Raw genomic sequence first — 14,058 nt, 5'->3', positions numbered from 1 at the left:
CTGGGCCAAGGCAGCCAGGAAACTTCATGGGGAAGGACCACTGAGTTGAGCCTTGAAGGCTGACAAGGGACGGATGACGCACAGCGGTGAGGCTGGGGCCTTCCAGGGAAGAGGCTGCTGGAACTGCAGTGCGGCTGGTGGACTGAGGTGCAGGATACGAAGGCGGGGTTGGGGAGGGGGACAGGACCTGTGGACCATGCTATGGGCCGTGGGATTCACTGGAAAGGTTTTAACTATTTCAGACAATCTGGCTTCGCATTTCCACCAGGAAGAGAATGTGGCCCCCTTGTTTTGAAATGTGTTCTCCACTGATCATGTCCCATGTAATAGGTTGTCCTGAAAGCCAGTGCTGACCTACAGACAAGGAAGTATGATTATTTGCAGAGTACTTTCCATGTCCCGGGCTCTGTACTATTTGTTCTCTATACTGGCTCACTTAAAAGGCCACAAGCCAAGGAAGGGGATGTGATTATTAGCTCCATTTTACAGAAAGGAAACTGAGGCTTAGATATGAACTAGAGCACAGATGTGCAGAAGTAAATGACTGGCGTGGAATTTGAGTCCAGGTTTGCTTGACTCCAAAGTCTATATTCTTACCCCTTGCCCCTTATATTGTCTCCCCGTTCATTCATTTAATGAACAATGACCGTAGACCTACTATATTTTAGGTACTGTGTTAGGTCCTGTTGATTCAAGGATGCACAATATCTTTAGCCTAGGAGGCCCCAACATCCACATTAAGTGGGTGCACTGACCCTCCCAGGGACTAACCCTGTGAGCAAGACCTCAGTAACCTCTGCCCCGAGGACCCAAGATAACCTGCCCAAAGCAAGCCAAGCAGATAAAGACAGAGACCAGTGATGCCTTTCAGGAAGATAAACTTGATCTTTAGGAAGAGCACCCAATTGCCTCAAGGACTTTTACAGTGCCTTCATTCACAGAAAGATAATAATAAAACTGTGTCGCTCAAGCCACCTGATGACATTTAAAACAGAGACCACCTCTTGTGGATTCATACGGAAGCTTGGCAGTCCCTTGGAAAAGAGAAAGAATGCTGTGTTTGGACGGAAGAGGATCTCAGTTGACGTCTCAGCTCTACCGTTTCCTGGCTGAGAGGCTCTGGATGACCGACCACCTGTTCTCTCTGAATCTCAGACCACTCATCTGTTAAAGAGAAACAGTAACACTGCATTTCTCTCTCTGCTCACCCCCACCCATCCTCCATCCCAAGTGTTAGTAAATCTCAGAGGCTCTGTTACAAAATCCATCCCCGACGGATCACTTCTACATCCACCAGGATCACCCTCATCCAGCCACTGTCATCCTGCTGGGAATATTTCCATCAGCCTCCTGCGGGTCTTACAGATTCCACCCCAGGTCCTCTGCAAACATTCTTCACATAACAGTCAGAGTGATGGGTCTAAAAACCTGTTCAGATGGTCCCATAGCCCTGCTTAGACTCCTCCAAAGGCCACTGTCATAAGAACACAGTCTTAACGCCTTACCAAGAAAAGTCTTCTGAGACTTCACCCTCGCGGGTTCCCATGCCTCAGGGCCTTTGCAAAAGGACCTTTCCCTCTCAGAAGTTTGCAGGGCTGGCTCCTTACCCAGACCAGCCCACCCTCTCCAGGGAAGCTCTCTTCCCCTTGGCCGCACCATGTCTGCCACTCTTAGCAAACCACCTGATTTGATCTGCAGAACAACACTGAAGAGCTTAATCACTGACCGCTTTCTTTCTTTCTTCCCCCTAAAACTTAAGCTCCGTAAGAGACTCTTCTCCCTTGTTCAGCTTTATTTCTAGTGCCTAAAACCTGTTCATAGTAGATGCTCAACAAATATTTGACAAATGGAAAGTGCATCCTGGCAGAGGTTGTTCTGAGGATTAAATAAACCGTATATGCACGGAAAAGGCTAGCATAGCACCTGGCCCATGAAAACCCCTATGTAGCCTTTTTTTTTTTTTTTTTTTTTTTTTGCGGTACACGGGCCTCTCACTGTTGTGGCCTTTCCCGTTGCGGAGCGCAGGCTCCGGACGCGCGAGCCCAGCCGCTCCGCGGCATGTGGGATCTTCCCGGACCGGGGCACGAACCTGTATCCCCTGCATCGGCAGGCGGACTCTCAACCGCTGCGCCACCAGGGAAGCCCCCCTATGTAGCCTTTTTAAGCATAGGTGTACCAGGCACAGCTCCTAGAGAAAGCGCTTCAATGTAGATGAAGATGCCTGACACGGGAAAAGAAACTCACTGGCTGGAAAACATGAGCCCAAAGTAGTTAATGCTATGTTAAATGTCTATGAAATATCAACTTTATGTCAACCAATCAAAGGCAACTTACACCAACTCTCTATCTATTTACATAGAATTAGTCATCACGGGATATCTGAGCCTGTAAAAATGTTTGATAGAACATGGCATGCCCTTTAAAAGCATGAGCACCCAGGATGTTGGAGAGTCTTACAAAAAAACAGCCCTACTTTTTGCTTGCTTTCTTAATCACTCCCAAGGTTAAAAATTAATAGCTCGTAATAGTTATTTTTAAAAGAAGGAGGTCAAAACCACTCCATGGCGGCTGCATTAAAAATGTGATTTCCTTAGCACTTTTCTGTGTTGGAAGTTACTAAAAGTACCAAGCTAACTTTCTGGAAGAGTTTCTGGGAGGGCAGCTGCCTATAAAGGAATTAAATGTTCCATATCAGAGGTTCTTTTATTAAGATAAAGTAATTCAAGCTCGTTAATGTGGTGAGTGAACATGATTAAACTGAAAATAGAACAACATTAATATTTTCTCCCAAAATAGCAGAAAACCATGATTTCAATGTCAAACTCCTTTTAAAAGCAATCGTGGATTTACTTCTTTGTTTGCTAATTTGGGTGGAAAATGTGATGATCTTTCTCGATGTGTTCCGATTTAAAATAGGCTAGTTATTTAGGCGTTCTCACACACTGGTACATGCCCTTAAAAACTGCTTTTAACCAAGACAGGAAGCAATCTTTAGCACTGAAAATGCAGCTAACAAAGAGATCCGTCCATCAGCAAAAACAAAAACCATTCTCAAAAACCACGGCGTTGGCTTAGGGGACTGGAGAGGACAAAGGCCACCCACTGTCCTCTTCATTTCCTTTGCTTTTATTACATTATACAGTGTCACTTTAATTAAGCCATCAAATCAAATTATCAGATCAAGTGGTTTTGATTCCACTGTGGTTTGAACAGGTTTTGTTAAATTAATAAACCATATGTTTCATGTTGTTGGAAAGGAAGTTATTTTTCTCTGTTCACTGTTCCAAAAGTCTTCACAATAGACAGTATTCAGCACTTAATCACCGAAATGCTCTTCCATGTGCCCGGGATGTGTTGCAGAATAACTAAAATGACAGCACATTAAATCCCAAAGTCTGTCTAAGTTATTTACCGACAAAGGGCAGAGGGGTGAATTGGATGTCCCTCGAACAATCTACCAAGCCTAAATATTGTTTCCATTTACTGGAAACTAAAGCTTTATATTTTTTTACGGATGACATCCATTATAGATCTTTCTTCGGCAACAATACAATATTAAGGTGACTTTTCCCCCTTTCTTTTGGTGTCGTACGTGGCGATGCATCTCATGCTTGGAACTGAATGGCTTGATTCTGTTTTCTCTATTCTAGTATGTCTGATCATCCTGACAGAAGGGCAGGGTGGGGGCACATCAACTCGAGCATCCCCTGCTGTGCTGCTCAATGAACACTAGTCAGTGATCACAGCCAGGGAACAACGGAAGTGGGGCTCAGTCTACAGAGGCTCCACTTATACTTCTGGAGTGGAAGATGAAGTGGTCTTAAGGTGGATTGGTCAGTGAATGGTTACCAAGTTAATAAACCTCTAATTGGTCCTAGGATCTTGTAGTGTCATGGAAAAGCAGAACCGACCGATGGACACTTCCACAGTCACGGCCGCTGTGAAAATACCTTCAAACAAGCCTCAGATGGGGTTCCACCATCTTAATTTGAGCCATTCCCTAGAGCAGGGGTCAGTACACTATGGTCCCCAGGCTAAATCTGGACTGCCACCTATTTTTACAAATAAAGTTTTATTAGAAGACATTTTCTATACCTACTTATTTATATATTGTCTACGGCTGCCTTCACGCTACAGTGGCAGAGCTGAGTAGTTGCAACAAGAGATCACATGACCCAATACCTGGTCCTTAGCCAGAAAAGCTTACTGATGCCTGCCCTACGTAATTAATTCATTCTTCTTTCTTCTGTGACAACAGCCCAATAAATGCACAGCTCTATGCTCAACATCTTAGGCACCAAAAGCTTCCAATAATGATCAGCTAGAGAATGCCAATCAGACAGGGTTTGTTCTTTTTGAATCACCTGAAGATGACAGAATACCACCCTTCCTTTTCTAATATCTTTTTTGCATATGCCTGGAGAAGAGAAAGGGACTCTTCTTTTATACTGGCTCTTTTCTACTCAGATCTCGAAGGTCAATCATCTAAGCACACCGGGCTGCCTGATGACTGCCAGCATCTGTGGCTGGCTTTCAGCCTTTGGTGCCATGGAATGACCTGAGTTTTCTTGGGGAATACAAGGAGGAGCATTTGGTCCCATGGACCATGGTTTTATGAAATTTAAAACAAATACGAACATCATTTAAAAACAAATAGGGACATCATTAGTCATTAGGGAAGTGCACATCAAAACTACAAAGAGATACTATTTCGTACCTAGTAGGATGGCTAAAACAAAAAAGATGTGTAACAAGTGTTGGCGAGGATATGGAGAAATCAGAACCCTCCGATGATGCCGATGGGAACGTACACTGGTACAGCTGCTTTGGGAAAAGTCTGGCAGTTCTTAAAAAATGTAAACAAAGAGTTGCCCTATGTCTCAGCAATTCTACTCCTGGGTTTATAGCCACGAGAAATGAAAACACATGTCCACACAAAAATGTGAACACGAACGTTCACAGCAGCAATATTCGTAAGAGCCAGAAACTGGAATCTATCGATTGATAAATGGATAAACAAAATGCGGTCTAGCCATACAATGATATCTTATTTGGCCATAAAATGGCATGGAATTCGATACATGCTTAAATGTGGATGAACCTTGAGAAGATGATGCTAAAGGAAAGAAGCCGGAGACAAAAAGCCATATACTGTACAATTCCATTTATATGAAATCTCCGCGACAGGCAAATCCATAGAGACAGAAAGTACGTTAGTGGTTGCCTAGAGCTGGGAAAGAAGGAGCGACAGGAGAAAGAGGAGTGACTGCTCATGAGGCTGGAATTTCTTTTGGGGGGTGACAAAAATGTTCTGAAGTGGGTAGTAGTGATGAGTACACACTTTTGTGAATATAAAAAACCACAGAAGTGGACACTCTAAAAGAATGGACTTTATGGTATGTGAATTAAATCTCAATAAAGCTGTTATGGAAAAAAACAAATAGGGATACTATTTAGCAATAAAAAGAAACGAGCTACTGATCCATGCTACAGCATGTATAAATCTTAAAATCCTCTGTCAAGTGGAAGACAAGAGCAAATCAGAGGTGGCCTGGAACTGAGGTTAGGAGAAAGAACTGATTGCAGGTGGGCGTGAAGGAACTTACTGGGATGATGAAAGTGTTCTAAAAGTGGATGTGGTGATGGCTGTACGACTATAAATTTATTGAAAATTATTCAATTGTACATTCACAACAACTGAACTTTATGGTATGTAAATGAGGCCTTTAAAAAATGTTAAAAAAATAGAAAACGATCTTACAGTGCTGGCAGAAGTGTAAAGCGGTCCATATAGTCATGTTGGGAAACTGTTCAGCAGTATCTAACCAGATCTGAAAATATGTGTGTCCTCTAGGCTGTAGTCATTTTGCTGCTGGGTGCATACCCAACAGAGATCTGTCCACATACTCATTAAGAGCCATGTGCAAGAACTTTCATGATTACCAAAACATGAAAATAATCCATATATTCATGTATATTGAAATGGATAAATAAATTCAGGTGCTGGCATACAATGAAATTCAACCGTAAGAAGGAACAAACTACAGCTGCGTGTAACAGCATAGATAACTCTCCAAGCCCGTGTAAAGCAAAAGAAGCGAGACACAAAAGAGGACTTACAGACTGATTCCATTTATATGAAATTGACCAGGAGGCAAGGCTAATTCACGGTCACAGTTACCCCTGGGAAAGGATAGTGTCTAGGAGTGAAGGAAAGGAAGTGCTTCTGGGAAGCAAGTGATATCAGTTTCTTGATCTGGGTGTTTGTTACTCAAGTATATTCAGTTTGTGAAAATTAATCAAGTTGTGTGCATATTACCTGTGCACTTTTCTGTATGTGACACTCCAATAGTAGGTTTAAAAAAGAAAGAGGAGTGCATCTACATCTCTCTCTGTGTCTAGAAAGATCACAGAACATTTTAGTATCCACCCATCTTAAGAGTCAGCAATGGACACACCATGATCATTGTAACCTTGTAAAATGAAGAACCAATCCTCTCTGTCTAAGGATGGGTCCATGGCTCTGCTCAAATTCAGAGAAAGCCCATTCAGTGGAAGATCCTGGCCACTCTGACAACTTAATGCAATGAAAACCAGTATCCTCTCCAACTTCCTTAGGTAAGAAGGGCTATGCATCCTCTCTGTACAACTGATGTATCATATGTTCAGTCCACTTATTAGGAAAGAACTTTGTAATTGTCGTAACGTCAGCAATTCTGAGCTACCGGATATTATACTCACTCGTGATATAAATTCCTCATCTGGGACTTCCCTGGTGGCACAGTGGTTAAGAATCCGCCTGCCAATGCGGGGCACACGGATTCGATCCCTGGTCTGGGAAGATCCCACATGCCGCGGAGCAACTAAGCCCGTGCGCCACAACTACTGAAGCCTGTGCACCTAGAGCCTGTGAGCCACAACTACTGAGCCCACGTGCCACAACTACCGAAGCCTGTGAGCCACAAGAAGAGAAGCCACCGCAATGAGAAGCCTGCGTGCTGCAACGAAGAGTAGCCCCCGCTCGCCACAGCAACAAAGACCCAATGCAGCCAAAAATAAAATAAATTAAAAAAAAAAAAAAGAGGCCATGTGATGTCTGGTGGGGGTGGAGAGCTGGAGGGAGACTTCTTGGCTGGTATGGAAGTTAGTAAGAAAGCTGCAGATTGGGGTGTTGGGAGCAAGTCTGAGGTCCTGATGTTTGAGCTCAGAGACAAACACCTGATCACGACAGGGAAACAGTTAAAAAGTAAGACACCAAAAAGCTTTAAGACATCAACTAGTTAGGGTTGATGCTACAAAGTTAAATTACAGAGAGAAGGACTAATATGTTACTAGTCAAAAGGGCGATTCTGAAAGTATCTAACTGAAGTTATTCCCACAAATGCTTCTACTTATCATCCAGACAAGTCACTTTGAGCACAGAAACGTGCTTTTAACGGCATGTTCCAATTCTTGGCCGGTTCTGAACACCTTTTCATTTAAAGTAATTTATGATAAGGAATCTTCCTCTGGGCAAGGGCACTTAATCCAAATATACCTTTAGAGGCTTCTGTCCCCAGTGGGTTTTCTAAGAAGTCTGTCATGTCGTGGTTCCAGGCATCACGGACGGCAGACTTGGACACCACCCTGTCGTTCAGGCCCTGCTGTGGCCGAAAGTTATTTCTCAGATACTCCACTGACTTGACGTGGTCTTGCTGCTCCGTGGTGAAGATGGAATAAAAAGCCTCGAGCTGAACAGAGAACCAGAGAAAAGGAGAAAAAAGAACATCGGTTAGAAAGCTATGGGGTCCAAAGCCAATAGGGGTGACAAGAACACAAGATGGCAGGAAGTGCCCGACAAAGCCGCGTGGGACAAACCCAGCAGGACACAGGCTTCCTGCTGGAATCACTGCCAATGGGCCTATCTGGCTGCGGTTTCTGTCCTGCCAGCTAACCAGGAAAACACTTCACTTGAGGGTATATAGAACTTTCGCAGTTTGTGTCTCAGACAAGAGGCCCAGTCTTTCTGCAGCAGCCTCACCGCCCCTCCGGCCCCCAGCAAGATCTTCAGTATTACAGGAAGCAGCATAGAGTTATAGTGAAACTGGCAGCTTCTAGAGCCAGACTTCTCGCGTGGGAATTCTGACTCCATGGCTCAAGCACTCTGTGACGCTGCGAAAGTTGCTTAACTTCTCTGAGCCTCAATTCTTCCTCAATAAAACGGTGAGAATTACAGCAGCATCGACCCGATAGGGTTTGGGTCAGCATTAAATGAGACCATCCATGTACAGTGTTTAAAACAGTTCCTAAAGCGTAAGAACTCAGTAAATATTTGCGATTTAATTCTTACTAAGCATCTTCCTACACACTAGGGATCCAGTTCAGCAGTTGCTGTCACAAAGTTGCCAAACCCATGGTGTGCAGGTTAAACTGCCCAAGTTCAACATTTACCAGATGGGTCATTAGAGCCAAAGTATTCAAGCTTTCTGTAACTCAAGTTTCCTCATCTGTAAAACAGATACAATACTAGTACTGCCTATCTTAAGGTTGTTGAAAAGATTAAAATCTATGTGGCAGCCAGTAAGCCCTTAGTAAAGATTAGCTGCTATCATCATCGTTATTATCAGGAAACATTTCCCATAAGACTACTGTCCAAACTTTTATGGAAAAGCAAAGAAAAAAAATCAGCACTCCAGGATCATATTTTTATTATCAAAAAGGATTCTTTGCAGCCTTCAACATTCTGCTTACTCGGGGGTGGGGGGGGGGAAGGGTCATTCTATTAAGAGAGAGCAGAAGAGAGCAGGGGCCGAGTGACAGCGATTTGTTCTCAATGGATCACGAAGTTATTCTTGTCACCAAAGAAATGGAGTGTAACGTAAAATGCCCAACCACCAAAAATACCAACTCCTTGAGCTGGGGGAAGAAAATGAAATAAAGAAGAGAGAAACTGAACTTTTTCTGGCCCATCTGGCTCCTTGAATGCCAAATCAGAAGGCTTTCTGCAGGAGAGAATTACGAGGTGGGATGGTGTTAGAAAAACACTTCCCAAGCAGGCGAGGAGTGGCTGCCCTAAACTTCTGGGATCAGGAGGTGGCTAACGTCAACCGATAAGATAACAAGAGAATTAAGACCTGGAGTTCTTGAAGCCTGGAACTAACCCCTGTGTTTCTCAAACAGCCTCAGAGAATGACACAGGGAATGACCTGCTTCCAGTCTGACATGCCCTCTCTTTGCATGAGAAGGCAATGAATTTACATAGCCAAGAAAAATCACTTAAGTATATGAATGCACTTATCATTCCACCTCCCCTCCAATTCTCCTGCACTTGGAAAGTGATAATACACCATGAAGCCTTTTCTGCTTTTTCATCAAGGTAATAGGAGCAGGGTGGTCTCTCAACCAGCCTGAAAGCAAAAGTAGCCCGTTATTTCCCTATTATTCTAATTTTCTACAATTCATGTAACTTCTCTTCTAACAACTCACATCGTTGCTATTTAGAATTTGCCTTTCTTCCCATTCTTCCTTTTGATGTTCCCTGTTTATTTATAATGAAGGGAGAAAGGCAATAAAAGCAGAAAAACTAAGAAAACTGGGCTGTTTACTCTGTCCAAAGGTGACCCACTCAGATGAAAATAACTGGAGGTGCTGAAAGGAAAAATCAACTCAACCTAGCAAGGTGTACTCACTGGATAGGACTACCAAAATCAGAACTGAATGCCTCCAAAAATGAGAGAAGATTTCAATACTTCCTCAGAGAAAAGAACTTCTGAAAATTACATGAAAGGGATTAATAAAGACCCTCTGGAGACAGTCTAGGGAAAGACCAACCAAAATGATTAAAGGGATGGAGGGTAAATCCTGTGTGGAAAGGTTAAAGGAAGTGGAATTGTTTATTAGTGTGAAGAAAAGGCCAGTAAGGAGTAATTTGATTAAAGGCCCTTGTATGTGAAAGATGCTGACCAGCTCTTCTCTGTGTCCAAAGAAGGCCAAATAAGAGGAAACTGGTTAAAATTAAAGCCTTAGAGACATGAGTTGAATAGAGGGAGGAATTCCTTAACTTTCAGGGTGATTTTTTTAGAAAAATGGACTGGGCTGCCACACATAGCAAGTTAAGACCAGAAATTTTCTGGAAGAGACTAGCCATCTGTCCTGAAATACTTTCATCTCTGAGATGCCAGGAAAGGATGGCCTGGGAGACCCTCAGCAATGTGACTCGAAGGCTTGTTTATTCTCTCAAATACTTGCTTCTTTCACAGCTAGCATTTAGTTCTCCTAAAAAGTTTATTTCTGATCCTCAGGAAAGAATTAGTCATATAAATGTAAAAAGAGGTAGGTTCTGAATTTAACACAAAAATGCTTTCGCTTAAATTGCTCTTACAGCTTAATGACACGCTATGGCTGAAAAGCTCACTCACATCCTTGTCATTAACTCAACTTGCCCAAAGATTTCAAAGGAAGTATGTGATGGTTCTGAGAGTGAACTGATGACCTGGGCGATATTACACTGTCCCCTGGATCATAGCTTCCGCTGACAGTCTCATAAAAGAGGAAAAAGGAGGACAAGCTTAGTAGACTCATCAAACGGCCTTTGGTAGGTCAGCAGCGTTTACTAAAACTCTGTCATTCCTCTGAATTGAATGAAAATTGCCAGTGGCCTCTCCTGTTGGTAACTGGCATGCTTGGCCATTGAGTGGAAACTTCCATGATCCCCGGATTGGTAAGGGGAGCCTATATACTTTTCACTTTGGCAGGTGATCAGCAATCATCTGGGCCAGAGGTTGTCCCTTGGTCCTTACCCTTGCCTCGAGACCCAAACTCGCCAAAGGTGAACCTGGCCACCACCCAGACCTCCACTTGGCTGGATTCCATGGGATGCCATTTACAGAGCAGATGACAATAGGAAGGTGCCTCTGACAGCGGTGCCACATGGCAGCCCCGTGTAACGCTGGAGTCATAGAACAAACTTCAAAGCTGTGTCTCTCTGGCCTCTGACGGGGCCACACTTTTGGTGTGTAATCTCTTTGACTCTTCTAGATCTAGTTAATATCCACACAGTGAACCTTCAAAAATGTACATGAGATCACAGCACACACCTCTGTTTAATACCTTTCAATGGCCTCCCATTCTTACTGTGGAGTCCTAATGTTCTGACCTGTGCCTTACTCTCCAAATACAAAACACTTCCACTCACTACCTGGGTTACAAACGCTGTTTTTTAACTCTAATTGCTAAATGTGTGACCTCAAAGTATTTACTGTTTCTGTGGTTTTCTTACATGTATAATGGAGCTAACATCATTACCCACCTCACGTGGTTTTGGTTACTACTATTTTTTTTTTTTTTTTTTTTGCGGTACGCAGGCCTCTCACTGTTGTGGCCTCTCCCGTTGCGGAGAACAGGCTCTGGAGGCGCACGCTCAGCGGCCATGGCTCATGGGCCCAGCCGCTCCGCGGCATGTGGGATCTTCCCGGACCGGGGCATGAACCCGTGTCCCCTGCATCGGCAGGCGGACTCCCAACCACTGCGCCACCAGGGAAGCCCTGGTTACTACTATTGACTGAGCTACTACAGATCAAGTGTTTGGAATAATTCCTGATGCACCCAAGGTGCCCGATAAGTATTACCTTCATTACCGTCGTTATTGTTATTATCTTATGAGGAATGTGGTAACTATGCGTGCTAAGCTTACAACTATAAGAAGCTCTGCGGCTTCGCCTTCCTTTTCTTCTTTATAACATATATGCATATTTACAATGTACAGTATACATATATAATGTGTCTATGTATCTGTATAAGGCATATTGCACCTTCCAGCGTCTATTTATCAAACCCATCATGGGCCAGGTACAAGCACTTCATAAACATTGTTTTGGTTTCTAACTTGTTCTCAGCTCAAAATAATAACATTAAAGTAACATTGTTAATATTATTATAGCACTAACACTACCAACTAATATTTACTGAGCATTGATTATGCACAAGGCAAGGTGCCAAGAACGTTATATGCTTTCTCTTACTTAATCCTCACAGAAATCCGGTAACGCTGGTGGTATTATTCTTATTCTTATCGACGGATAAGCCTGGGTCCGTGTGACTCTGTTTTGCATGCTTTCAGTCACTTCACGCCACATGCGTAACAGGCCCTGAGTATTATTCACTGAGAGAGCAACACGGTAGCAGAAGAACTGAATCTGATGATAGAAGTCCCAAAACAATTCCTCTTAGCTGACCTCCGAAGTCCCTAGCATGCAGGACACCCACTACTGCCATTTCACTACTGGCGATATAAACTTGTTTGCATTTTTCCGCACTCTGGAAAGAAACAGCCTATGGCCCAACACAGGAAAAACTGGGAACCATGAACAAGATGGCAGGTGCGAGGAGAAAATGGAATCCACCCCCTCAAATCAGCACTTTTCTTCATCTTATTCTTTTCCAGGGGCAGGTAATAAACACACTTGGATTTATCTTTACCTTAATATAACTAATGAAGTCTTTATCATTTAGTGAAAATTAATGAAAGTTTTTATTTCTATAATATTTAATTGGCTTTTTAACTTTTGAAGTGAATATGTAAAACATTTCTTTCTTTTATCCCTGCTTGGGGAGCTGTAATTGCATTTTAACTGGTGCTGTTTCAAGAACAGTTTTAACCTTGAATTGCAAATGTGTTGGCTGGAAGTGTATATAAATCATTTCAACTTAGTTTTTATTGTAAAAATATTACAGAGAATAATTAGTTTTTAATCTGTCAGTTTGAATCAAAGAAAAGTTGAAATCTACTCATGCCGTTTGTGTGTAGCAAGAGCTCTGGTCCATAAGATGTGGGGAGGGGACCATCATGGCTGAAGGGGGCAATGAGAGAATATCAAAAGTAATATAATTACGAACCGTTAAAAGGCTGATGTGCACAATATTTGATAGGATGGATACAGAATGGCAATTAAACAAAACCAGAGTCCATTATATGAATAATAATAAACTCCAGGGTAAACATTACGGACTGTAACGTCACACCTAAGGTCATGGACATGAGTTTTGTCATACATTTGAGACGTGATGGGTCAGGCCTTGTTTGTGGTATCTCTTGAACACTTCCTGTGGTGCCAGGCACTAGTCTAAGCATTCTACACACATGCCGTCATTTAATCTCTATAATGACTCCATAAAGTAGGTATTGTTATCATTTCCATTTTACAGATGAAAGCTGAGACACAGAGTAGCAGAGTAGTTGAGTAATCTGCATGAAGAAGTAGCCAAGAATGGAACAACTTGGCTCCATATGGAACAGTCTTAATTCAAAAGAGTTGCTCTACTCTTTATGACAGAGACAGCAATGGTTAAAAAAAAGTCATGCACCTTAAAGATCTCACACAAAATATATTAGAATACATGAATTCAGCAAAGTACTAGCATACAAGATTAATATACAGAAATCTGAGGCATTTCTTTACACTAACAATGAAATACCAGAAAGAGAAAGAAAAAAGAATCTCTTTCAAAACTGCATCAAGGGCTTCCTTGGTGGCACAGTGGTTGAGAGTCCGCCTGCCGATGCAGGGGACACGGGTTTGTGCCCCGGTCCGGGAAGATCCCACATGCCACGGAGCGGCTGGGCCCGTGGGCCATGGCCATTGAGCCTGCGCGTCCGGAACCTGTGCTCCGCAACAGGAGAGGCCACAACGGTGAGAGGCCCACATACCGTAAAAAAAAAAAAAAAAAAAAAAAAAGCCGGCATCAAAATAACATAAAATACCTTGGAATAAACCTAACCAAGGGGGTGAAAGACCTATATGCTGAGAACTATAAGACACTGATAAAGGAAAGTGAAGATGATCCAAAGAAATGAAAAGATATCCCATGCTCTTCGACTGGAAGAAGTAATGTTGTTAAAATGGCCATATTACCCAAAGCAATCTACAGATTTAATGTGATCCCTATCAAATTATCCATGACATTTTTCATAGAACTAGAACAAATAATCCTAAAATTTACATGGAACTACACAAGAACATGAATTGCCAAAGCAATCCTGAGGAAAAAGAGCAAAGCTGGAGGCATAACCCTCCCACACCT

General features: G+C 42.8%; 1 protein-coding gene across 7 annotated transcripts in view; it reads right to left on the bottom strand.

The window, feature by feature from the left end:
* The window catches only part of PTPRG (protein tyrosine phosphatase receptor type G), a 725,999-nt gene that overhangs the window by 133,463 nt on the left and 578,478 nt on the right, over positions 1-14,058 (bottom strand). For all 7 annotated transcript variants that reach the window (XM_073811323.1, XM_073811322.1, XM_073811324.1 and 4 more), the window contains one exon: positions 7,538-7,730. In XM_073811323.1, the coding sequence (XP_073667424.1) occupies positions 7,538-7,730 (193 nt within the window). The remainder of the gene's footprint in view (positions 1-7,537; positions 7,731-14,058) is intronic.

This window comes from Tursiops truncatus, chromosome 10, assembly GCF_011762595.2.
Source record: "Tursiops truncatus isolate mTurTru1 chromosome 10, mTurTru1.mat.Y, whole genome shotgun sequence".
NCBI classification, from domain to species: Eukaryota; Metazoa; Chordata; class Mammalia; order Artiodactyla; family Delphinidae; genus Tursiops; species Tursiops truncatus.
This window is presented reverse-complemented; position numbering and strand designations above follow the sequence as displayed.